Source organism: Lygodium microphyllum, chromosome 9, assembly GCF_053477565.2.
Source record: "Lygodium microphyllum isolate KBCC chromosome 9, Lygodium_microphyllum_v1.1.10, whole genome shotgun sequence".
NCBI lineage: Eukaryota > Viridiplantae > Streptophyta > Polypodiopsida > Schizaeales > Lygodiaceae > Lygodium > Lygodium microphyllum.
Window position 1 is genome coordinate 39,860,565 of NC_141143.1, and position 26,858 is coordinate 39,887,422.

The window sequence follows — 26,858 nt, forward strand, 5'->3', positions numbered from 1 at the left end:
AATCGAGCACTCGGACTCCCTTGGAACTCCGCCCCGACCCACTCGGCCCTCCTGACTCAACCTCGGCCCACTCGGCCCTCAAACATCTACGTTTGGACTGGTCGAGTTTGGCATTCAGACAGTTACATATGGCCCCTTCCACTCGGTCCTCGGACGGCCCGAATCGGGCACTCGGACCCTGCAATTCGGACCAGCTGGGCCGAGTAAAAATTTTGATCAAATTCTCAAAAACTTGACTTGAACAGCTAGGCAACAAATTAGAAAGGTGTTGAACCCCGTCAAGGCGGCCAGCAAAGGGACCAGCAAGTCTATCAGGTCCAAACAACCAGGAGTGCGTAAGATGCTTCAAGTAGCTTGTTGCACTCACCGCGAATTTTCGTACTTGAATGTACTTAAAGAGATTGAAAGCCTGACTGAGCACAAGTGCACAAGGAGCGACACGCACACTAAGTGACCATAAAGTAAGGGTTGCATTCAATAACTCAAGGAACTCACTCACATAAACCACTCAAGGACCCCGCCAGTAGGAGAGGACCCTCGCAGAGGGAGCTTTGCCCCCTCCGCACCTCCCCCAAGTGGGTTGGAGAGGAAACGTGCACCGTAACAGGTCCTCCAAATTAGACCCTAGTGTAGTAATAGCTCTACGCGAACATGGATTCTCATCGACAAAAGAGCAACCAAAGGCCCATACCTGAACCGAGAGAAACAGAGACCCTAGAACCCCAATGGGCCAATCTAGCCATTAAGGGCAAAAAGGCCAGATCACAAGAACACATGTACATTATGTTCAAACTGAGTCTAATAGAAGAAGATTGCAACATCATCAAGCTAACAATGCGAGGATGACTAGACATGACAGTCCTGACGATAGATGTACCTTGAGCAGCACTACACAGATGACCCAAGAACTCAGTAGAGAATCCACATCTGACTGTGCAATTAGGGACTCAAAGGCATGTATTAGAAGACTTGAAGCTGTAAACCAAGACCCGGAAGATGAAGACATAGTGCCACCTGCTTATCATAGGGCCAGACTCACCGCAAAAAGAGAGCACAGTGTTGATGCTCTCATTGATGAAGGAGTTGATTTCAATATCTTGACTTTCGAAGCATGGACTCTACTAGGTCAACCAAAGCTCAAACCGACTGATGCAACTCTTAATCCTTACGGGGAACACCCACAACCACTTCTAGGGAAGTGTAGAATCCTTGTAACTATTGAAACAAAAAGCTTGCCATTCCTATTCTATGTTCCTCCAAATGGCGAGAAATGTGGAAAGGGAATCCTTATAGGAAGGCCCTTCAAAAAGGCAACGAAGTGTGAAGCCGACTATGTAGCACAGAGGATACACCTGACACTACCGGGTGTAAGGATAGTCACGATCTTTAGCAAGGGTGACCTCATCGAACCTCGAAAGAAAGGCAAGGAAGGTGCTAACATAACAGTCAAGCCTACTAATGAGAGCAAGGAGTTGTTGAAAGAGTTGATACAAGTGCAGGTTGAATGGAGAGAACCAGTGAGTGAGGCCATACTTGAGACAAAAAGGTTAGGAGCCAAGGCGAAGGAGAGAGTTTGGACTTACAAATATCGTAGAAGACCACGAAAGAAGCCCAAGCCTTATAGACGAAGGCATCGATGGAGAGTTAGCACGACGCCTCGATGGATTTCCAAGGCATTGCTTCGTGCTCAAGGGTATTATGCAGGCAACCGATGGATTTGGGTACCAAAACCCCCTGCTAAACCACCTCTGTCAGAAGCCCAAACTATGTCAAAAGCAAAGAGACGTAGGAGGAAACCTAAACGCAAATCCAAGTCTCGAATCAAAAGTACTAGAGTGATTGAGCCCCTCACGATTGAGATAAAAAAACCGAATAAGACCTATCAAAAATTAGATCCTCAGTCTACCGTGCTTAGCAAGCAGATATCGGAGGTAACCGTCGGGCGTGCACAAGGTCCACTAGTGGCCAAGGAGCCTTTGACTTCCCAAGAGGATAACGAGCACCACAGGCACAACATCGCTTATGATAAGGTTGATTTCTCAACAAAACTAATGACAGAATCATCTAACAACCATGAGAGACCCATTCAGCCAGTGTCAAGTCCACCTAAGAGTCCTGGATCTCCTACATCCTCCTTTTCCAAACGAACACAAGAAGCACAACGGCAGTCGTCAATGGCGGCTGCTCACTCCCAACCTCTATCTCCATCGAAGCTTCCAGATGTCCAAGAGGCAGGACACGACCCCATCCTTAGCTCTTAACCTACGGTGCAATCCACTGTTGCTAGCTCAATCGACACTCGATCTACGCAAGCGAAGGCTCTAAGGGCAACAAAATACACAACCACCTCCAATTGCCCTAAGGACTTGACACCACCATCCACCAAAGGTAGCAAGTTCACTCAACTAGCTGCTAGTACTCCAAATCAGGAATCACAGCAGTCACAGCCCTTTGCTATGACAATGCCCCTCACAGAGTGTGTCCTTAGCAGTTTACCTGTGAAGGAAATATCGCAACCAACTCCCTTGACAACTCCAGCACCCCCAAACTGCCTAGAGCCTAGGCTGGAGGAGTTACACACATGGGAATTGACTGAAGAGCTAGGCTCTTCCAAAAAGGAGACAATCACACCCTCACAACCTAGCGAGACTAGTCAGCAAGCCACAGCTACGACCCATGTGAACACCCTAAATACAGGAAAGGCTAAGGCCCAACCAAGTACAACAACAATTGACTGAGTCCAGGGTCCTGAGATGTTGAGAGATGCACCTTCATTGACCAAGAAAAAGAGGAGAAAACAATGAAAACAACAGTTTGCAGGTGGTTCTGGACCCCAAGAACATTGAGACAAAGAGCACTAGAGAGTTGATGAATAAAGCATCGACTCCACCCACCAATGAACCCATTGACGCCTCCCCTAATAGCGGTGAAACCTCAGACACATCCGTGTGCTCTGAAAAATCAAAGCACACGTTGCCATCAACAGTTGCTTTCAACACTCAATCCACCGACAATAGAACTCGCATCGACAAGTCAAGAGTAGATACAATGCTATCACAACATGGTGACAAATCGATACCAATCATATCCGAGGAGAACCATGACAAAATAGCAGCAAAACCTTAGGAGAAACGCACAATTTTCGAGAGCATAAGCAATCCTAGCATTGACCAATCTTGCTTATCTAGGCCTGAGCCCCCAGCTGCGCTAAAGCCTAGGCAAACTCCTGGAACCTTGCATAAGATAGCAACCGAGCAAGCCCTCGTTGAACATAGAAGTATCGCAGAATGCTTAATTGAGTTGGATGCTAAGCTCAAGGTGTTCGCACGTGTCTACGTCCTTGCAAACATGGGCACATTCCCTAAGGAGCAGCTTGGAAAATACTTGCCATTTTTCCTATCCTGGGAAGAGCATGAACATCTTAACGAGCACTATGATAGGCTCATACATGAACGCATGCGACTCATCTTTGACGAGGAAGCCGACGAACTACGCTTAACTGTAACATTCAATGATGTGCTCTACCAACCAAATCTCTTAGAGATAGAGCAACTAAAGCGACAATCGAAGGGTCAAAGTCAATTTGAGAAACTTTGGTTTGAAAACTGTGTTGCAATGGCCGAAGTAAAAGCCCAAATCATGACAGTCTCTGAGGAGCGATTGGCGAAATGGCAGTCTTAAAGAGACCCAACCTATGTGGCACCAACCTCCCTTCGAGTGTGCTGACTGCCATTCGGAGTATGGACTTGGCTGAATCTAGCCAAGAAAACTCTCTATTTGATAAGGTTCTCACTGAGGAGGAGTTACATGTTGCCAGTAGACTCGAGCAAGGTTCCATGCTACTCGATGTGGCAAAATATCTATCGGTATTGAGTAAGCTACCACGAATACTAGATGCATGTACCACACTTCAGTACAATCCCGAGTTCTACAATTGGTTTTTATCCTCATAAAGTGACATGGATTCATAAATATGTATATATATAAACAATGATTTTTGTGTCACCCTATATAGACACTACCAACACACACAAGCAATAATAGTCAAGCGCAGACAGAAAAGTTGGAGGCAACAAGCTAGACTCGTCCAGTCTCCCTCTCGCATGACCATTTCCATCTCCGCGCGAAGGGCATGCACCCCGCATTTCCACCTTGGAAAGCGCTGACCAACATAGTTGATGAGGTAAGCAGGGTATAGTCCCTTTCTATACACCTTTCCCTTTCTGATCCATCCTTCCGAGAATGAGTCCTGCTCCAAATCCATGACTACCAACCGATGTAACTCAGCATGAGCTGAGATCTGCTAATGGCGGGAGGCTAAATCGACATCATCACGGGGGCCATTCCGCTACAACGAGCACAACACGTTCCACCCCTCCTCTTCTAGTCATATGCGTTTGATAACCCACACTGAAATCCCTCCCATGCGAACGATCTCATTCCGTATCAAGGCCTAACCCTTGGGTTGCATCTTGTAGGCCCCCCCCACAAGGAAAACATGGAGAACCACGAGTAGTTGGCTTGCAGAGACGCTCTTCGCGGATGACGAAAACATGCAGCACATGCCCCTTCGTCGAAGCGCTACGTGCCCACTCTCAAAAGATATACAAAGAAATGCGGACCTAAGAGGCACCGCCCCGGATGAAGGCCGAAAAATCCTCGGACCTAGAAAGTCGATGCTCAACAAAGCGTGCAAGACGTTGCAACACCAATTGCACAAACTCCCAACATACGCTCAAGCACCAGATGCTCAAGGGCTGAAAAGGCGGCCTGGGACAAAGAAGAGTTTAATGAATTATTTAAAGGCATTTTCGAAACATTGGCGGCCCGAGACTACACCATTCATGTCCCGACCGACATTTGCCCTGCCCGACCTCATAGGAGTCCCGCTCCAGCACCACCCCAATCGCTTAACCAATCGAACTCGCCCTGCCTAGTACAAATTGACTAAGCCCCTATGATGTATAAGTAGCTTGAGAAGTTATCAGGACATAACTTTTTGTCTTTTGATGGGTAAAAGAGCAACTCTCCACTTGTGCAACTTCTTATGCCTACCGCTAATGTATGACACGTTTTTTACAAGCAATCGCATAGGCATCGCAATTAACATCATACCATTTCGAAAAGTCATGTCTTAACATAACTGCATTTGTTGAATTACTTAACGAAATCAAGCATGTGCTCTCACAAAGTGACAAGTGGATGTAGGATAACACAGGTCTTTGTGCAAACGTGTTCAACGCCTGGGTCATCGCAAAACCAGCAACTGTGCACGAACCGCAACAAAGCTACACTGCAAAACATGAACAATTACCCTTGTGAGTGCCCACATCGCACGAACCAACACATAGTCATGACTACTCTCTCTTCTTGGGCCAAGCTCTACAATGAGCTCACGACGGGTGTTGCTCCAATCGCACCGATATTGCAACGGCTCCCCTAACAACGAGGCTACTGCAAATTCATCACAGTCATATCCATTTCCCGAGCCTCCAAGGCTTGACATGTCTTGACCCATTGAAAGGCTCATAGCCTCCGCATATTGCAATGGTTGTACTGTGGCAAAAAAAAAAACACCCACGAGCACATTACCGCACATAGGGGTCCTCAAATTAGGTGCGTCCAGTGACCTTGGTCGGTTGGCTCCGTCTCTAGTCCCCTAGCCCCCTAGCATCACCCACAATAGTTCAGGGCACATCAAGGGCAGGACAGCCCTAGGAAGCTCGTCTCGCCTATGGTTAGACCTGTCACCCTGAACCATTCCCACAATTTCCTCTTACACTCTACCTTAAAACCATGGCAACCAATTGGGGCATGCACCACATGAATGGCCATGAACAGTACACCGTCCTCATCCATAGGTCCCATGTCTACCACCTAAGGATAGTACACTATCCTTGAGTTCTATCCTGCTACGTTGTGCAATCACAATGCACAGGATGTTGCACCCACCTTTACGCATACTTCTTTATGTCATAAACCACTTTGCTTTATCCACACGACGTTATGAGAAACCAGGCTGCAGTCTTCTACCTACGTAATATCTAAGTATGCACGAGCACTCACATAATATCTGCACCAAAGTCTATATACAGTTCGGGTCCTCAAGTGCAGGACAATACTCCAAGCTTGCTTAGAGTTCGACTTGTCTCCTAAACTAATCAAAATATGTCTTGTGCATGCTAAGAAGACTAGCACTACCCCTTAGGGAGAGACCACCTGAGAGGTTTTCCAATTGCAGGTATTAAAAACTCCAACGACAGCGGCGTCAGCTCTGCATCAATACTCAACTCTAAACTCTTGTCCTTTACTTCATCATGCCAACCACCAGAGAATCGTCACGAGCAAACTCCACCGTGAGCGTCCCACGAACACCAACCCCTGTGCCAGCTATGAGCGGCATTCCCAACAAAGAGTAGCCCTATCGCCACCTACAACAATCATATCACCCATCAATTGGAACAGCTCACTGCCACCACCAACCTTCATACGCACTGGCATCCGAACTCCCCCAAGGCAAGCCACCACAGTCCCTTCCGTCCACGTCTTTGGTGCATGCTCTGCATGCTACCTTCAACGTAGAGTACCATGGGACTGGCACTCCTCTAGAAGGGGGGTAATGTTAACCCCAATATGAAGAAGGCAAAAGGAAATAAAAAAGACGCAGGGCAAAGGCAGAAAAAAGATAGCTCGATTGAAGAAAGAAGAGCAACCTTAAAAGTCCAAGGCAACTGCAAAAGGGGAAAGGTACATTTTATAATACAAAGGCGCACCCTAAAATCTTGTAAACGAATACTAGGCAGTGGAAAATCCGGAAAGCTAAAATAAAAGACAAAGACAAAGGCCAAGGCAAGAGAAATGGAAGGCAAAGGTGCACAAGGAAAAGCGCAAGACAAAACTTGTGTAAAAAAGCGCAAGCGCATCGCGGTTGAATTCAAGGAGCACTGGGCTCTCACCCATGCAAATTGTAAATATAGATGGGCGGTGGAAAGAAAGCTAGGAAGATAGGACAAAGGAAAAATGGCCTAGGCTACGGCCGGCCATGTAAAAAAGGAAAAAGGGAATCACCGCCGAAAAGGGATTTAGGGTTTTTTATATAAATTTGAAAAGTGAATGAGAAGCTCATTCTTATGCGTGGCAAAAAGTAGCTCTCATGTTCTTCTTCTTATTCTTCTTGTTATTGCTTACTTGAGCTTGTGCTTGAGAGGGAGTGTGAGAGTGTGAGGGAGTGAGTGTGTGAGAGTGAGGGACCGTGGGATGGAGAAGCTCTCCACCTTCTCCTCTCTTCTTCTCTTCTCTTCTCTTCTTTTCTCTTACTCGCAATGATAGAGCTTCGAGCGTGGAGGTTGGGGATGGAGCTCACTTCTTGCACTTGGATCGTGGAGCTACCGGAGTGTGCAGGAGAGGAGGTAACTCGAATGGCATGGAGGTAACCTCACTACACCTGTAGATATGGATGGCGCGTCGGCTACGTGAAAGGTAGCCATTAGTGCTCGGTTTTCTCACACTCTCTCTGTGTTCTTGTTTCTTCTTTCGTTGTGCACTCTCACATGGTTTTAGAGCCTAACTGAGAGCACAGAGGAGAGCTTCCATTGCAGAGGTGGACACCATTAAGTGCAGCCCTTCTTCCATTTTTTGCAGCCCTTGGTGGTGTTTTCCAAGCTGAAACACAGCCTTCCATACCTATGTTTTGCTATTTTGCAGCATCAGGAGAAGTAGACGACAATTTTCTAGGTGTTTATAGCGTACGTTTACATCAAACGCAACCAATAGGAGGTTGTCCACATCAACAGAGGAGGAGCCATCATCATTTGGAGAATAGACGACAGTTTTTCTCTCTAGGTGACAACATTCTCTCTCCTCTTGCAGGTGATAGCATCTTCTGGGTCTTTTCTGACATAGGCGGCTCCATCTTGACAGTTTTTTGGTTGCACACTGTTTGGTGATTGTAGATATATACGAAGATGTCTTATCACCAATTCAAAGGATGAGGTTTCTATTCCTTCCTTTGAGAGATGAAAAGACTTTCGTGCTAGTTCATGTGACGATCGGAGGTCACCTAGCACGTTTATACGAGATCCCTCTATTCTCCATTCTCTCTATGTTTTGCAGAAGGCTCATTTTGTTGGCCTTCATATGCCTTTCATGGCACCCTCTATACAGGTGCTCATACTCCCTTCTTTGCCCAAAGAAGACTAGCTTGATGGTTCCAACTACTCGCTTTGGTCATGTAAGGTGGAGTGTATCCTTGATACCTTCGATCTTTGGGAGTTTGTTACCCACCCTATTCCCCGTCCAATGGAGGATCCCACCATTGGATCATCGATGGATCGTGTGGCCTTATGGGATCGACTCAACTTGAGAGCTCAATCTTTTCTCTTTATTGTTTCTTTGGATTGTACTTTAAATTGTCTTGTCTCCAGCATTCTAATACGATATTCTAATTATGTTTTACTCTCCCTATCTTTATCTTGCAACTTTTCTCAATCTCATCGAAGTTTAAATCAAACAAAAAAACTAACCCCAATTTTCTATATGCCATGCCTTGTAGACAGTTTGAAAATGGGTGAGTCAAGTGCTTTAAGAATAGTGCTAGACCACGGAGGAGTGACCTCATTCTCTCGGACTCTTGCAACTAGTCAGTAAAGTCAAGTTCGTGTGGCACATTCATCAACTGCCGTTCTCTTATGACACGTAGATCTATTCACTTGTCCATTAAAGATTCATATTAAACGTCTAGGCAATAAGCAAAGTGCCGTCTTGAGCCCGATCCATGATGATTTCTTTTCGGTTTTCATGTGCCTAACTTCTAGCGCAATCCTATGCACGGCTCCTTGCACAATTCCTATCCACGCTTCCAATAATAAATATTACCGTCCTTAGTAATGTGATTCATTCAACACTATCGGGTCCTTCCTAAAACTCCGTCAATATTGGTTCTAGTCCTACAATCCTATCAACAGTGAACGTTGGCTTTACTATCTCGCTCCCTCCGCAAAGCGCCCAGAATACTAGAGACAGGACCAATCAAACGACGTGGTATTCCAGCGTTCTGAATGAAAACATGTATGAGAAATGAAAGTTCACGACATCATTAGTCAAAGAGGAGACGACGAGAATGGAGTAGCTGCAGTACCTGTGCTTCGTCTTGCAGCGAGACATCCGCAGGCATGGACGAGAGAGGAAGGCCGTGGGAGATGTGCCAATCCCGATAGCGTTCCAGAATGTCCGACATGCTAAACCCCACCAACACTCAATTGTAGCAGCTCAGTACAGATGAAATGGAGCAACATGATTATATAATGTCTAGACGGAGTAAAATATGTAATGTCTAAAGTACTTGGCCTATCGAGTGATGAGAGCGGGTGTAACTAGCTACATGCTTAAGAGAGAGCTGAGAGTACCTCGAGCTGGCATAGTGGTGCATCCTGCCGGTCGGGGCAAAGAGGATAATAGCCACCTGTGCATCACCGAGCACAGCGAGCTCATAGGCGTTCTTGAAGAGGCGGGTGCGACGTTTGCAGAAGGTGACTTGGCGGCTGATTTTGTTCTCGATGCGGCGGACGGGCCGCACACGAACGCCAGCTGGCGGGTCGATAATGTGGTTGGCCGCGGGCGCAGTAGAGCTGGCATCACTGGTCTGAATTGGGGTGGCAGAGGACGAGATGTCAGCGTTGGGACCACTAGAATTGGAACAGCTCGTGTCGAGAGGATTATAAGCTGCTTCAGCTGGCCTCATGATGGAGGGCATCGCTCCTTCCCTCATTCCGCCCTGCCCCTCTCTCTCTCTCTCTCTCTCTCTCTCTCTGTGTCTGAAACCCGCAAACAGAGCTGCTGTCTCGAACTCTGCAGGAAGTTGCAGGCAAACAGAAGAAAGGCCCTCGCTAGAAACGAAAGAGAGACGAGGTCGAAAGACAGAGAGATAGGGAAAGAGAGAGCACATCAACTATCATTCCATTTGCAATAATTACTGTATAAAGATGCATCATACTCCGACTTCCCAAATAGTTGCAACTTGCAAGTTGCGAGCACAATAAAAAGAGATTATTCCCAGGAAACTGGAAGCGGAGAATGTCCGTCCACACGACTCACGAGAGACTCCCGGGAAAAGAGAGAGAGAGAGACACACACACACACGGAGAGACACACACACACGGGAAGGGGAGAGTCTCCGGTAGAGGGGGGATGAGCTTCCCAACTTCGAATATCCCCTGCCCGTAGGCTCCGATAGGGGGGCCTGGAGGCTGGCTACGCAGATAAGACATCGGCTATGTGGGTGGATCAATCACCTCAACTTTCGAGCCTCTGGCGTGCATCGAGGTAGGTGGAGCGCGAGATTTCACGTCTGATCCGAAACAAACAGCTTTTTCTTGCTTGTTTACTCCTCGTTGCTTTCTATGATAAGTTTACTTCCCACCTAGCCCAACAGTGAGACCAAGGGTTGTGTCACACATAAGAGGGGTTTCGCGGAGGCCCCAGCTAGTTTGTTAACTTTGATTTGAGAAACTTTGACCCATTTCGCAAACTGCACCCAAAAGAGGAATTGTTTGAGAAATGGGGTCTAGTTTATGGTGAAAAGATAGAAGAATGTCCACTTAGTTCATGTGTGAAAGGTCTCTATGTCACACCAGACCTTGTGCGAGTCTATCAAGTGAAGTGAACATAGTGTGACAAGTTATTTTCCTTCATTTACTAAAATTATGGTGGCTTTTCCTTTGAAAGTCCAATTAAGAGTTTTAATGTGACATTTGCCTTGATCTAATTAAGTCTTCTTTTTTCCAACTTTCCACACCATACTAGCTATACTCTAATATCCCCATGTTTTACGTTGTCGTGCCGCTACGTGCACACCATGTGAAAAACTCTAAAGTGCAGCTTTCTTATTGATCTAGAGAGCCAATGCCATTTTAGATATTAGTGTTAGTGTCCATAGTTCAAACATATTAGTTTTTTGGACAAGTGTAGCCAATTTATGATATTTTAGATATTATCTCTTGTAAAAATCCAAAAATTGTAGACAACTTCTAGACTAGGATGACATGCAAAAGAAAGCATGTAGCTTTCAGTCATTTATGAAATTTTATGTAAAAAGAGAGATGAACGAAATCGCGTATATCGCAATCGCTGTTTTCAGGCAGTGAACAACACTTCAAAGTGGGAGATGAAGAAGGAGTGATCTAGTAGAATTCTGGCCAAGCGTGCTGGTAATTTATCTCCCTTTTGTAGCCAATGCAGGCATCAGATTGGCGGTCTGAGTAACATAGAGAAATGTATTATTTTGTGTACTTTTTTGTGTACAAGAGATTTGTCTGATAAACTGAAGTGGAGGGAGTCCGTAAGATAGATCAGATCAGAGGTCTGGAGCTCCATGTTATCTTAACCTCCATTATTCTTCTTCCATTCTCTAAGTCAACTACCACAAGTGGTATGCTGAAAAGATAGATACCCCCAACTTAAGGACACTTTACATATGCTTCTATATTAGATACATACACCCATAGGGTATGGCTTAGGATATGTTGTATTTATCAACACTCCCCCACAAGCTCAGAATGAGCTTGTACACATAAGACTCCAAGTGCACTCCTGAAGTACTCAAACTTATATTTACCTAATGCTTTGGTAAAGATATCAACAACTTGGTCATTTGTTTTCACGTAGACCAAGTCAATCTCTCCATCAATGACTTTTTCTCTAATGAAATGATAGTGCACTTCTATGTGTTTTGTCCTTGCATGGTAGACTAGGTTCTTTGCCAACATAATGCTGCTAACATTGTCACAATACATAATGACTCCACCATCAATCTCTATCCCCATGTCATGTAAGATCAATCTCAACCATGTCTGCTCACATGATGCCAATGCAATGCCTCTATACTATGCTTCAGTGCTTGATAGAGAAACTATAGGTTGCTTCTTACTGCTCCAACTTAGCATGGCTGATCCAAATGAGAATGCATAGCCACTAGTAGATCTTCTATCCATAGAGCTACCTGCCCAGTTTGCATTTGAGTATCCAAACAATGTAGGCTTGATTCCTTTTTTATAAAACAAGCCAAATCCAGCTGTCTTCTTCACATACCTAAGAACTCTTCTCACTACATCCAAATGTGATTTGCAATGTTTTTGCATAAACTGAATTATCAATCCAACAACATAACTCAAGTCTGGTCTTGTAATGGTCAAGTAGATAAGACTACCAACCATCTGTCTGAACATAGTGACATCCTCAACATAAGATTCATCATCCATTAACTTAACGTTTTGATCCAATGGTATATCAATAGGTTTGCATCCTGTCATGCCATATTTTTCCAACATCTCCAATGCATATTGCCTTTGTATCAGCCATATACCATGAGGTGTGTCAATAACCTCAATACACAAGAAGTATCTCAACAAACCAAGGTCTTTTATATCAAACTATTTATATAACCCATGCTTGACTTCAGTAATCTCCTTCTCAAGTGTACCTGTAATAATGAGATCATCAACATAGATGACAACAACAAACATACCATCTTCTATATGCCTCACATAAAGTGAATAATTAACTTTGCTCTGCTGAAATCCCATACTGCATAAGAATTTGTTGATTCTATCACACCATGCTCGGTGTGCTTGCTTCAGTCCATATAAAGCCTTCTTCAACCTGCATACATAATGTGGGTATTTTGGATTCGCATAGCCCTCTAGTTGATCCATGTACACTTCCTCTTCTAAGTTGCCATTCAAAAATGCATTTTTCACATCCATTTGATAAAGCTTCCAACCATAAATAGAAGCCAAAGCAATTACCAATCTCACTGTCGTCATTTTAGCTACTAGATTGAATGTTTCTTCATAGTCCAAACCATAAGTTTGTGCATATCCTTTTGCAACCAGCGTTGCTTTATACCTCTCAAGAGAACCATTCGACTTACATTTGACCTTATAAACCCATTTACATCCAATGGATTTCTTGCCATGAGGTAATTTCACCAAATCCCAAGTCTTGTTTTTCCTTAGTGTATCCATCTCTTCATCCATTGCTTTTCTCCACTCTTTGCTCTCTACTGCTTCTTCAAAGCAAGTAGGCTCCACATGTTGTATATAAGAAACCATGTATGCATAATGCATCTTCATGAACCCATTATAAGTCAATCTATCAACTGGATACCTTATCGTTTCTGACCTTCTCAATTGAGGTGCACTACCATGTGTCTCATGTGATCTAGCATGTGGTGGAACATACTTTCCTACACTTCTAGTGCAGGTGTTTTAACATGCGGAATGCCATACTCATCATCTTTAGATTCATCTTCTGAACTTTCAGCCATAGGTCTCTTTCCTTTTGCAACTTCAGCACTCCTTTGTGCATTTCTCAATCTACCACTCCATGGACTGTAGCTACCACTGTTTTCCATATTCTCTTGAGGTCCTGAAGCATCTTCCACACGCTGACTTTCAGCCTTGTTGTTTGCTGAAATTTTCATTCCATAGCCATCATTATCATTGCTTTCATAGGAAATCAACATCCATTGCAATTTTGGGCTTGTACCATGATTCATACTCATTGAATCTAACATCCCTACTTATGTATACTTCCTTACTCACTGGATCATAGCATTTGTATCCCTTATTCTCATCAGGATATCCAAGGAAAATGCATTTTTCAGCCTTTGGTTCCATCTTCTTTCTCAAATCATCTGGAACATGAACATAACAAATACATCCAAAGACTCTAAGGTATGCAACAGTGGGTGTCCTACCATATATTCTCTCATATGGTGACATATTATGAGTCAAGGCTATAGGTGTTCTCGGAAGGCGACGGATTTATAGCCAGATCCCCCCTGGCACCCAAGCATCCTCCTGCTACAAATAGCACTCAACGGAGAGACCTCTTGTGGCGGGTTCGGTCCACTTTTCCAGCGCGGTCAACAATCCCCTTGGTTAGGGTCAAGCAGGCAGTCGGGGGGTAACTGAAGCTGCCTCTCCCTTCAGGCCTTCAACCTGAAGTATAGATATCCATTTATCTTTTAATTCATTGATCAAACAAAGCCAAACAGTGCTCTAAAATCTGTAGCAAGCACAAACATTTCCATTGATTGTTTTTGTTGGCAAACTGCTAAGAAATGAATCCTTCCTTTTGAATGCATCCAGCACTCGATCCGGGATGACTTGCAACTAGGCAAGATCCCCTATATCCTGGGTTAGGGCGTACCCTATTAACCCGACTTGGTCAATCCTTAAGTTCATTGGTTATTTCAGTTTATCGGTTGGTCTTTAGTTTCCAATCAATCTTCCTTACTCAAGAAGGATACCAAATTAGGATGATTATTCATTCTTTTGCAAGATAACTTGCGTAAGGACCCGCCAACCTCATTGCGAGAATTTGGCCATTTTCTTGTGATCCAATCACAAGATCATATGACTCCGCACTTGCCATGCAAGTGTCGCATCGAACTATGAGACTTATTCTACTCATTGAACGGAGTCATGAACTCATCTGTTCCTGATTATATTAGACTAACGTCGTTAGACCTAGGGTTTCCAAGTTCATTCTTGTAAGAATCTTAGGGACAAACCCTAGTTCACCTTCCAAATATGTTGCACTATCCCCTCATTTCGGCGAAAAGTGGCCAAGTATTTAAGGTATAGGAGTTTCAAATTTAGCAATATGTAGCGATTAGGTTACATATTAATTTCTAGTGAATTTATTGGAATTTAACTCATTCTAAATGAGTACTTCGCAGTTTTTAGGTTCATGCCAATTTCTTTACTCTAGAAGATAGCTACGTTATCATTTCATAAACTTATGACTCGTTATCTACGCATAAATTACTCTTTCAACCCTAACTCGTCTATTTAAGTTCAGGCATAGATAAGGTTAATTTCAACTAAACTTCCTATAACTTGCGAATAAAATTTATGCTAAACAAGCAACCTTTTTCTTGATAATCTATGCAGTTGTGACAAATGATAATTCCTAGAGTTTATGCATCGTAAGAATCATTTCATGCTTGCACTTTCCATGATGATTCATTGCGAAGGGGATATGGGTTAATAGTGCGAGATGTAGTTTATACTTCTAGGCTTAACCGAAGTATACTATTTTAATGGGTAATAATCTAGCTTATAATTCATTTCAATGCATAAAGCTATTTGCTAGACATGCATTTATTCTTTCTTTATTTTGCATATTTCATTAAAAGTATTAATGACTAAGTTCCTACGTCGTGAACAACTAGGATAAAAATATATCCTATTTCTAACAAATAACCTTGCATGATTGAATTACAACAATATCAAATAAAAATTAGGAAGGAAAACCTAGGCTTGGGGTAAGATGTCCACGTGGATGCCCGAAGATGACCCTCCCGCGGTGTCGAAGGATTTCTGAAAGCAAAGTCGCAACCACAGAGGTCCTTGAGAAATTCCAAGATAGAAGATTAAACAAGTGAGATCATGATTCAATTTGAAAGAAGGAAACTAATGCCTCTTCTCTTTCAATCCTCTTTCTTAACAACTTGCAACATGATGGTTGTGTTGGGTCTTCATCATCATCATCCAAGTTTTCAATATCAGTCAAGTGTAGATACCACTTTTGAAGCAACTAGTCAGTTTTTGTGGACTTCTGCACTAAGTTTAGGTATCCCAATGGAAACAGAGACTGGAAAGATGGAAATAGATAACTCTGAACTCAAAGGAGGTGGATAGACATGGGTTTTAGAGACTTTATGTAACTATGTCAGGCTGCTGGAATATCTGGTGACATCCTTCATCCTATTGGTTCTTTCTACTTTGACACAATTTTTTTTTGTTCAGCCTGTGAGTGGGCCTGTGGAGGGCATCAATCCACTCATACATAAAAGCTTCTCACAGAAATCTTTACAAATAGGTAACCTGTCCTCATCTTTAAGTGTTTTCCGAGAATCTCAAATTGATGGTGGTACAAGTGCTGGTGCAGGGATTACTGGAGCTTGATATAAGGGCCTCTTTGTCCTTGTCCATAAGGTTATTGTAGTATTGCTCATTCTGCAAAAGCGCCTTCAATTCATGCAAATTTCCAGGATATACATCTGGCTCAGGAACAGGGGAACTTAAACTGTCAATGCCATAGTGACAACAAGCAGCTTAAGCTTCAAATATTGTTGTGTGAATCTTGGTTTGCTTCAAATATCGTTGTGTGAATCTTGGCAATTCAATTTGACAAAAACTGTCTGTTGACGGCAGATCAACTCCCCTGTCTAGAGTTTGCAGGCTAATTTCTGCAACAACCACCATTTCTACTATTTTGAGAAGTGCAGAGCTTGTCGGATCAGGAAGACACTGGATGTGATTCCGGTGACTGTTGGTTGTCGCACACTGATTATGAGTGCAATCAGAATGTAGGTCGATAGATCTTCAGCTTCGTCGTCACGCTTCCCTTGTCTTCTTCTTCATCACTCGTGGCTACTATTAGCAGCCTAGCTATGGCAGCTACGTACGGCAACCGACCCCTTCTATTTGTAGAAGAGAAGTACTTGGATACTGGTTAGATTTTGACCGCTTGTAGCCCAACATGCTGGCATGGACATAGAGTGTGACTCGTTCTCTGTCACTTTGCAGGCTTCATCCTTGCTGCTACATCGTGACCATGCCAACATCTCCATGACTAATCAATTGACTCCTTTTTCTGCGGAAGACTCATTGAGAAATCCAAAGGCCTGTTCAATATGCACGGCTTTGTCGTCGCTCCAAGCACTATTGGAGAAGGTGATCAATGAAACGTCCTCCCAACAGCAGTCGTCTTTCCCATCCGAGGAGGCCCTTGGGCACATTTCTCCTGCTTTTTCCACAGTTCGACGCACCCCCACTTTTTATGTTTATTGTGTTTTTCATCTTCCATATCTCTGATTATTTTATCTAAGTTCAGATCATCTTTTCTTAATTTTTCTCGTTTCTGACTCTGTTCTTCTATTTTCAACTATTCCTTCCTCCCAAAAAGCCCTCGAAAAGCGACCTTTTGTTTTTCCAGAAAAGCAATCCAGTCCGCTCCCTCTTCAGCCTTTCCAGCTTATCTTTGGCGATTCATGATCTACTATTTCTACCATTAACTGGTAGCTCTCCACTAGCTTTATCTGCAGAGCAATTATTTCTGATGACCCTTGCTAGTGGCTCCTATATTGCTACATGCTTTGAAGATAGATGAATAGGTGAAAGCATCTGGTGAGACATCCTCACGTTGCATAAGTTCAAAGTAGTTCAATGCTTCCTCACCATACCCGTGTTCAGCATATCCTCTAATGAGTGAATTCCAGGAAATGTTGTTCCGGAATGGGAGCTTGTTAAAACTTCCTGCGCTCTATCGAGTGAGCCACACTTGTAGTACATATGAACCACTGCAGTGCCTACAAGATGATCTGTTTCCAACAGCCCTCTTCTAGCATCTGTTTGTATAATTATAATGCCTTCTCACCTTGACGCTGCTCAACATAGGCTGAAAGCATCCCATCATGGCCACCATTATTGAAGGAGGACCTATCAGGTACAACCTCAGCTGAAAGAAAAGGTAGTAAAAGAGCCCTCTCTTTACTATACTGCCCATGCAGAAAAAAATGCAAACACAAAAACTAAGTATATACAAAATATCAACTCCCACACACAACTTTTGGGTTGATTTCACACCTCGAATGCAGAGCAATACGACATCCACCCCCTCTAATCCTGCGCATCCTCCGGATGGGCCAACTACCCATGATCGTTATCATCAAGATCCACAAACAGATCAATCTCTTCATTGTGCATTTCCGGTATATCAACAAGATTATTGGTCATATCAACTGTCTCTTCCATTGGAGTTTCTTCTTATTGCTCTTCTCTTGCAAATTCTTCCAATGCATAATCTTCATCATCTATTTTCTTGAAAATCTTGACTCTTTTTCCTGCAATAGGCACTCTAAGCACTGTCCCATCCAATTCTGTCAGCTCATATGTTGCATTATCAAAGACATGTCTGACTATGTACGGCCCAAACCATCTTTTCACCATCTTCCGAAGTGCAATATGCTAATTTTCAAGGCTGCTATCAAAGACTATTACCTAGTCTCCCTCTTCTATTGCTCTAGGTTGCAAGCGATGCCTGCTGTCAAACCTGTCCTTATTTCTTAGTCTAGCAATCTTCAACCTGTCAATAGCTAGCTAAATATCCTCTAGTCGTCTCTCCAACTGCCGAATCCGAAGAGCTAAGAGCTCCTCTCTCATCAAATCCTCCTGCCAAGGTAAAACTGACCAAGTCAAAGTACAAGTCTCAGTCGGCATAATCGGTTTTTGACTATACATCAACTCTGCGGGCATATATCCTCTGGTAACACTGTGAGTCGTACGATCAGCCCACAAAGCAAATGGTAGAAGTCTCGGCCATTCTCCAATCCGTCCTCTGCATGCTTTGGCTAATGCTTTCACTATCGGCGGATACCCTCTTTCACTCTTCCCATTTCCCTCTAGATTGTATGCTGTGGTTAGAGCCAACTTGATTCCTAGTTGAGAGAAAAACTCCCTAGCTTCATCTGCATCCAATTCGCCGCGATCCGCAGTGATCTTACCCACACAGCCATACCTGCAAAAAATTTCTTCCAATAAGAACTTACACACTGCACTAGTAGTCTTCATTCTCAAAGATCTACCCTCAACATGATTGGTAAGATCCTCTCTAGCCAAAACAATGTATCTCATCTGCCATAGACCCATAGGCATAGTAACCAAGTCAACTACCCACTTATAATGAATGCATAGCGGATAGGTCGGATGAAGCTCATCTTGATGACGCACTACCGAATACATCTGGCAATCTTTTCAAGTCTCTACAAAGTGAGAAACATCTCTATACATGCCTTTCTACCAATATTTCTCCTTGATTTTCTCATAAGTAGCCCACACTCCTCTATGACCAGCCCAAGGACTCTCATGAAACTCCCTCATCACCTGTAATTGTGTCTCTCTATCGCAGACAACCCGCAAAGGTAATCCGCCTCTTTTCTTCGGATGCTTTCAAAGAAATCCGTCCTTGAGAAAATAACCATAGGCTTTTCTTCTGATCTTCTTGAACTCTTCATTTGTCCATTCATCTCTTTTGCTTAGTGTACTAAGGTACTTGCCAATCTGCAACCAATTTCCAACATAGAGTTCTTCTATGAAAGCCACAATATCATAGACATGGCAAACATGATCAACCATAGTGGCTGAAATTTCTGCATCATCCTCTTCTGCAAGTAGTATTTTATTATCATCATATCTGGCTCTAGACAGCATATCTGCCACTGGATTATCCTTCCCTACTATGTGTTTAAATTCTGGATTTAATGAATTGATGTATGCAATCCATCTCAGCATAGCTATATCCGGAGTAGAGCAACTCGTAATCATACCTATCAATGGCAAGCAATCTGTCTCTACCACAGCTGAAGCTCCAATAAAGTACTCCTTGTCACATTTGAGAGCCGTAACAATCCCTAGTAACTCCTTCTTGATTTGCAGATATATCCTCTGTCCCTCATTTAGGACTTTCGCCCCAAACCAAATAGCATACATGTTTCCATCTGTATCATCTTGACCCACAGCCCAACCTATGCTAATTGGACTAGTGTCAACTGTCAATACAATAGGCCTTCCACAATTATAATCCGCTGTCCTGAGAGTAGGAGCAATCTGCAATAACTTCTTCAATTTTCGCATGGCTCTAGTGTAGCTCTCATCCCAATAGAATTTCTGCCCCTTTCGAAGCAGCTGATATAAACAATCTGCTATGTGTGCAAAATGGGGTATCCAAATCATATAAAACGCACAAGCTCCAATGAATCTTCGTACCTCTGAAGTGGTAGAACAAGACTCCTAATCTTGCCTATAGCATCCACCTTATCAGGTGAGGGTTTCCTGCCATAATATCCACACATATGTCCAACAATGACAACCTCATTCACTCCAAAAACAGTTTTTTGCCCTGCTAGTGTCAAGTTCACTTCTTCTAACCTGGCTAAAATCTTCTCACAAGCTGAAATATGATCAGCCACAAAGTATCTGCATCCCTGCTCATTTGGACTCTCATTCTTCTCTTCTTCTGCACACCCCTTAATGGGCACATCATCCAAGAAAGGCATGGTAAGCTGAGGTATATAATCACAAAGGACCTTATGCATGGCATTCATCATATGTGTAACAAAATTAGTGGCACCTTGAGGCAAGGTACACATCCTGACAAGCCCAATAGGAGTTCTCATAATGGTTATGTCCCTGCTTTCCAAAGCTAGGTGAAATTGATCATATCCCGAATACAAATCACCTAAAGAATAGATGGCACGTCCAGCAAATGCTTCTGCAAACTCATCCACAACTGGACCTATACCAACATTCCTGATAGTAACTCTGTTTACTGGCTGCATGTCCTGTATAAATGGGAGAGTACCATTCTTCTTTGGAACCGTAAACCACCTGTTTGAGTATGGTGTAGATGAAGGCTCTAGGATTCCCATCCTGATTTTCTCATTCAACAAGTCAATCAGCTTTGGTAGGTGTGCTTTAGGCACTGGAATAGGTCGGAGGTTCCATGGAATATGAGGAATAGTAAAGATCACCATAGGAGCAACAATATCGGGATTCACACATCCAATCTCATGCGGGAAAAAAGCAAACCCCCTTCCATGTCGCTCAAGCATCTCCTGAAAGCATTGCTTCTCTGTGGGTAGCAAGAAATCACCATTTTCAATTTTCAATTCAGCAAGAGTCTCTGCTGAAAATTTATGGCCTATATGCTCCGGATTCCTCAAAATTGGCTGTTTGGCAGCCCTCTCTATTTACTGATCACTGTCAGGTGGAAGCGGTACAACTACTGGCTTCACCTTCTTATCCACAGTCTTGTATTTCGTGTCAACCTTGGCTTCATTATGATCCTCTGCATTACTCAAATCTTGCTGTAAATCAGCAATTCTGCACTCCAATGGCTGAATATCCTCAGCCCTCTGCTCTATGGACTGCATAGGAATAACCCTAAACTCTGGATGCTGAAATATTTTAGTAGTAAACTCTGTTGGCTGAAAGTTTTCAGCCCTCTGTGTCTCTGTAAGCTAATCATAATCAGTTGGAAACTCTATTTGCTGAATTTCTTCAGCACTCAATACTTTTTGCTGAATCACCTCAGCCTCTAACTCTGTCTGTGACACAAAATCTGCAATTTCATGAAACATGTCCAGGGATTGCACTAATACATTACTGTGGCAACTCTGCATATCAGCTTTCAACATATTTCCCATCTCTGTCATCGTATCTACACAAATCATACTGTCATACATCCCATCTATATGCTCATCATCCTCTAAAATTCTTGCATTTTTCAAATTTTTCTCGTTCATGCATATGTACTGCTTGGCAGCTCTAGGCAACTTAGAAGTCTTCTGATAACTCATCGAACTATTTGTTGAAATTCCAACAAAACCGAAGGAGAAAACATTACTGCCTGGAGGCGAGAACTCCAATCTCCTCTGCTCTGTACCACCGTCGTCTTGCGAAACGGCGGTACCTAATGAAAACCCGAATCCCTCACAATGGGCAAAGGTGCATCTCTAAGAGTATCCCTATTTCTAACATGGTTCACACACACAGTCATAAACTGAACTGCTCTCATACCATCTTTGCTGCGAATCTGTGGATAAGCAGATCCATCATCCATTACCTTTGTTTCCATGCGCATCTCTATGATGAATGGCTGTCTAAGAATTATGGGATAAGAGCATGAATCCTGCACAAAGAAATGGAAATCCTCCTTTACATCTCCAATAGAAACCCTGACACTGGGACAGGCAACATACAAATCACCTGCAGTGTTGTTAGCGGCTCTCATACGCCACCCATGCTCTGCATCCATAGGCCATCTGTTACTTTCATAAACTCCACGAACTATGAGATTAATCTCTGAACCATGATCCACCAAAGCAACATAAGGCACCTGTTTCTCTCCAATTTTTACCATCGTCTCTGTAGTTGTCCTAGCCCAATGACTCCGCGAAAAGTGATACGCGGTATCAAGACATGCTCATCAGTTTCAGCATAATACATAGACTGAACCCTCTTCTCTAGCTACGGAAAAACAGAAGCATTCTCAACCATAACCTCATCCTCATCCTCATCCAACTCTCCAATCAAAACTCCCTGTGTATCAATAATAGGCAATGCATGTCTTTTCCTCTTAAGGACCTCTTGAAACTGATCTTGAAACTCTCTTCTTGAGATGCCCAAAACCTCAAAAATAGGAAAAGTCACCTCACTGCCAAGTATCTTATCATTAAAGATTTTCTTCATGTTTGTAGATGTCTCAATATCACACATCAAACTGCTTTCTCTCTCTAGGCTCTTGCCTCTTTTCTCTCTTTTGAGCATCTTCCATCTGTCGTTCTGGCCCTGGTCTCAAAGACGGTCCTGTAGTAGGTGGACTTGGATTTTCTTCATCCCTTTTACGCTTCTCCTCAACAAGTACATCTACTCCCTGAGACTTAGCCAAGTAGGCATAAATAGTGTACCTGTCAATAGGCGAATCCCAACCTGTCCCAGATCTGATGCTAGAGCCTGCACTAGTCAAAACAGTTTGCTGAATTTTTCCCTTGTTTGCCGTCTCCATAGCATAAGTCCATAATACTGACTGATTCTCTGATCCTTTCTCAATCTGAACTCCATATGCAGAAGCATCTCCTCTAGCTGCCACATAAGAAGTACGCGCAACCATGTCATCCACTAACTTCTTCATTCTGCCTTTCCCAAAGTTGGTAGTGAGCGGAACTCCTATTTCAATCAACCAAATCTTACCATCTTGTCCCCAAAATACAAAATTCTTCATCCTTGCATCCTGAAAAGATTCACAATCCCTGCAATGCTGATGGTCCGTACTATCGCACCAAATACATCTTCGATCTCTCCTAGGTGCACTAGGAGCACTCCTAGGTGCAGTAGGAGCACTAGAAGAAATAGTAGGTGTAGTCGAAGCAAACTGCTCTTTCAAATTTCCCACCAATTCCGCTTTAACTGACTCCAGTGTCAAATCCGTCATGCCTTTGATTATGTCATCAAGAGAGGTAGGCACCGACGGAGTGGATGGTTTTGGAGTAGAAGGAGCCGGCATCGGTCTTGGAGCATGAGGAATAGGAGGAGTAGAAACAGTAGGCACTGGCATAGGCCATGAAACTGGCTGAGGAGGAGAAGAAATAACACGGATAGAAGCATACATAGGAGCAGAAGACGGTGTCGGTGTCATAGAACAATTCTGTAGGCGGGTCTTCCATATCCTCCACTTGGTCAAAGTCGAGACTGCATCCTAGGCATCTTGCCAATCCGTTTTAAGTCCCATAGGCTTCGTGCGATCCTCAAGAAGCTCTCCTAATTCTTCCTGAAGAGAAGGATCTGCAGCTTGCAAGAAAAGCTCAACTTTTTCAACATCCAATGCTCTTTGTTCAATGGCATCAAGCTGACTATACCTCTCTTCAAATTCTCGAATCAACTCTGAAGCAGCTAGACCTTTGTTTGGCATGTAGACCCACTCTCGGAATGACCGTCGTGTAGCCATCCCAAAGTCCTCAAGGAAATACTCTTCTTTCAGAGCCTTCTTAAAATCTTGCCAATGCAAATTTTGAATAAAAAGATCAGTCACTTTTGCCCTCAAGGCGGGTGTGACAAGACGAAGGAAATACTTACTCATAAGTCCAGCTGGAACTCCAAAAAATCCCATCTTGATCTCATATATCTTCAAATATGCTGAAACATTACGGCCATCAAATAGCTTCTTCTCATTCTCAACTGCTTCAATCGCCTTAGTCGTGCTGATTGCATTCTCCTGCTCCGAATATAGTTGCATTTGCTGAGACAATTGTTGTTGATGCAATTGCTGCTGCTGCTGCATATACAATTGTGTCTACTGATTTTGAAGCTGCATATACATAGACATATTCTGCAAAATCTGCTTAAGATCTTCTGTTGAAGTACTTGAAGCAGCAATCAATGATGGAGCTGAAGTAGAGGATGCAACAGGAATCGTAGATGAAGCTAAAATGGATGCTGAAGTATCTCCCATCCTGAAATTTATGCGACGCTTTCACGTCGGGTTCACCAAAGATGTCGAAGGATTTTTGAAAGCAAAGTCACAACCACAGAGGTTCTTGAGAAATTCCAAGATAGAAGATTAAACAAGTGAGATCATGATTCAATTTGAAAGAAGGAAACTAATGCCTCTTCTCTTTCAATCCTCTTTCTTAACAACTTGCAACATGATGGTTGTGTTGGGTCTTCATCATCATCATCCAAGTTTTCAATATCAGTCAAGTGTAGATACCACTTTTGAAGCAACTAGTCAGTTTTTGTGGACTTCTGCACTAAGTTTAGGTACCCCAATGGAAACAGAGACTGGAAAGATGGAAACAGATAACTCTGAACTTAAAGGAGGTGGATAGACATGGGTTTTAGAGACTTTATGTAACTATGTCAGGCTGCTGGAATATCTGGTGACATCCTTCATCCTATTGGTTCTTTCTACTTTGACACAATTTTTTTTTGTTCAGCCTGTGAGTGGGCCTGTGGAGGGCATCAATCCACTCATACATAAAAGCTTCTCACAGAAATCTTTACAAATAGGTAACCTGTCCTCATCTTTAAGTGTTTTCCGAGAATCTCAAATTGATGGTGGTACAAGTGCTAGTGCAGGGATTACTGGAGCTTGATATAAGGGCCTCTTTGTCCTTGTCCATAAGGTTATTGTAGTATTGCTCATTCTGCAAAAGCGCCTTCAATTCATGCAAATTTCCAGGATATACATCTGGCTCAGGAACAGAGGAACTTAAACTGTCAATGCCATAGTGACAACAAGCAGCTTAAGCTTCAAATATCGTTGTGTGAATCTTGGTTTGCTTCAAATATTGTTGTGTGAATCTTGGCAATTCAATTTGACAAAAACTGTCTGTTGACGGCAGATCAACTCCCCTTTCTAGAGTTTGCAGGCTAATTTTTGCAACAACCACCATTTCTACTATTTTGAGAAGTGCAGAGCTTGTTGGATCAGGAAGACACTGGATGTGATTCCGGTGATTGTTGGTTGTCGTACACTGATTATGAGTGCAATCAGAATGTAGGTCGATAGATCTTCAGCTTCATCATCACGCTTCCCTTGTCTTCTTCTTCATCACTCGTGGCTACTATTAGCAGCCTAGCTATGGTAGCTACGTACGGCAACCGACCCCTTCTATTTGTAGAAGAGAAGTACTTGGATACTGGTTAGATTTTGACCGCTTGTAGCCCAGCATGCTGGCATGGACATAGAGTGTGACTCGTTCTCTGTCGCTTTGCAGGCTTCATCCTTGCTGCTACATCGTGACCATGCCAACATCTCCATGACTAATCAATTGACTCCTTTTTCTGTGGAAGACTCATCGAGAAATCCAAAGGCCTGTTCAATATGCACGGCTTTGTCGTCGCTCCAAGCACTATTGGAGAAGGTGATCAATGAAACGTCCTCCCAACAGCAGTCATCTTTCCCATCCGGGGAGGCCCTTGGGCACATTTCTCCTGCTTTTTCCACAGTTCGATGCACCCCCACTTTTTATGTTTATTGTGTTTTTCATCTTCCATATCTCTGATTATTTTATCTAAGTTCAGATTATATTTTCCTAATTTTGCTTGTTTCTGACTCTGTTCTTCTATTTTCAACTGTTCCTTTCTCCCAAAAAGCCCTCGAAAAGCGACCTTTTGTTTTTCCAGAAAAGCAATCCAGTCCGCTCCCTCTTCAGCCTTTCCAGCTCATCTTTGGCGATTCATGATCTACTATTTCTACCATTAACTGGTAGCTCTCCACTAGCTTTATCTGCAGAGCAATTATTTCTAATGACCCTTGTCAGTGGCTCCTATGTTGCTACATGCTTTGAAGATACATGAATAGGTGAAAGCATCTGGTGAGACATCCTCACGTTGCATAAGTTCAAAGCAGTTCAATGCTTCCTCACCATACCCGTGTTCAGCATATCCTGTAATAAGTGAATTCCAGGAAATGATGTCCCGGAATGGGAGCTTGTTAAAACTTCCTGCGCTCTATTGAGTGAGCCACACTTGCAGTACATATGAACCACTGCAGTGCCTACAAGATGATCTGTTTCCAACAGCCCTCTTCTAGCATCTGTTTGTATAATTATAATGCCTTCTCACCTTGACCTTGCTCAACATAGGCTGAAAGCATCCCATTATGCCCACCATTATTGAAGGAGGACCTATCAGGTACAACCTCAGTTGAAAGAAAAGGTAGTAAAAGACCCCTCTCTCTACTATACTACCCATGCAGAACAAAATGCAAACACAAAAACTAAGTATGTACAAAATATCAACTCCCAGACACAACTTTTGGGTGGATTTCACACCTCGAATGCATAGCAATATGACAGCGGCAGCGCATTGGACTTTCTTAGGAGGCATCACAATTGTAGTGTTCCGGATGTGGAAGTAGCTTTACAATTCCTCTTTGGAATTCCACTGTTCGCTCCCTTGCACCGTCCGTCAAAAGTAGATTTAGAAGGCTTCCTTGAGGCTTTTGAGTGAAAGGAAGGTGTCAAACGACCCTCAACGTTCCTCTTTGTTTTACGTGTGGGAAAAGAAACAAGGTGTACGAGAGTTCCAAGGGGTATTCTTGCATGGGCCAAAGGGAAGGACTAAGGTAAAATTCTCTTGGGGAAAATGGGCCCTATAGAATCTTAAGGGAGAAATTCAAGGAAAGAAAGAAGAAAAAGAAAAGTAGCCTTTAAAGCTATACCTTTTGGAATGAGGGAAAGGCCTAAGGGCCTTTAAAGACAAACTCGGGAGGGGGAGGGGGTAAACCTA

At 43.3% G+C, this 26,858-nt stretch overlaps 1 protein-coding gene across 9 annotated transcripts in view; it reads right to left on the minus strand.

Annotated features, from left to right (window-relative positions):
- LOC148030966 (agamous-like MADS-box protein AGL11) overlaps nt 1-10,675 on the minus strand; it is a 91,355-nt gene extending 80,680 nt beyond the window's left edge. For 3 of the 9 annotated variants that reach the window (XR_015691832.1, XM_087684515.1, XM_087684517.1), the window contains exons 1-2: nt 9,405-10,439; nt 9,137-9,236 (exon numbers count right to left, since the gene is read on the minus strand). Coding sequence is in view for 6 of the 9 variants with exons in the window: in XM_087684515.1 (XP_087540641.1) it covers nt 9,137-9,236; nt 9,405-9,943 (639 nt within the window). In the remaining 3 variants the exon portion in view is untranslated. Of the gene's footprint in view, nt 1-9,136; nt 9,237-9,404 lie in introns of all 9 variants that reach the window. The other 6 variants (XR_015691830.1, XR_015691831.1, XM_087684516.1 and 3 more) reach the window with 4 other exon arrangements.
- Nucleotides 10,676-26,858: the final 16,183 nt, after the last annotated feature.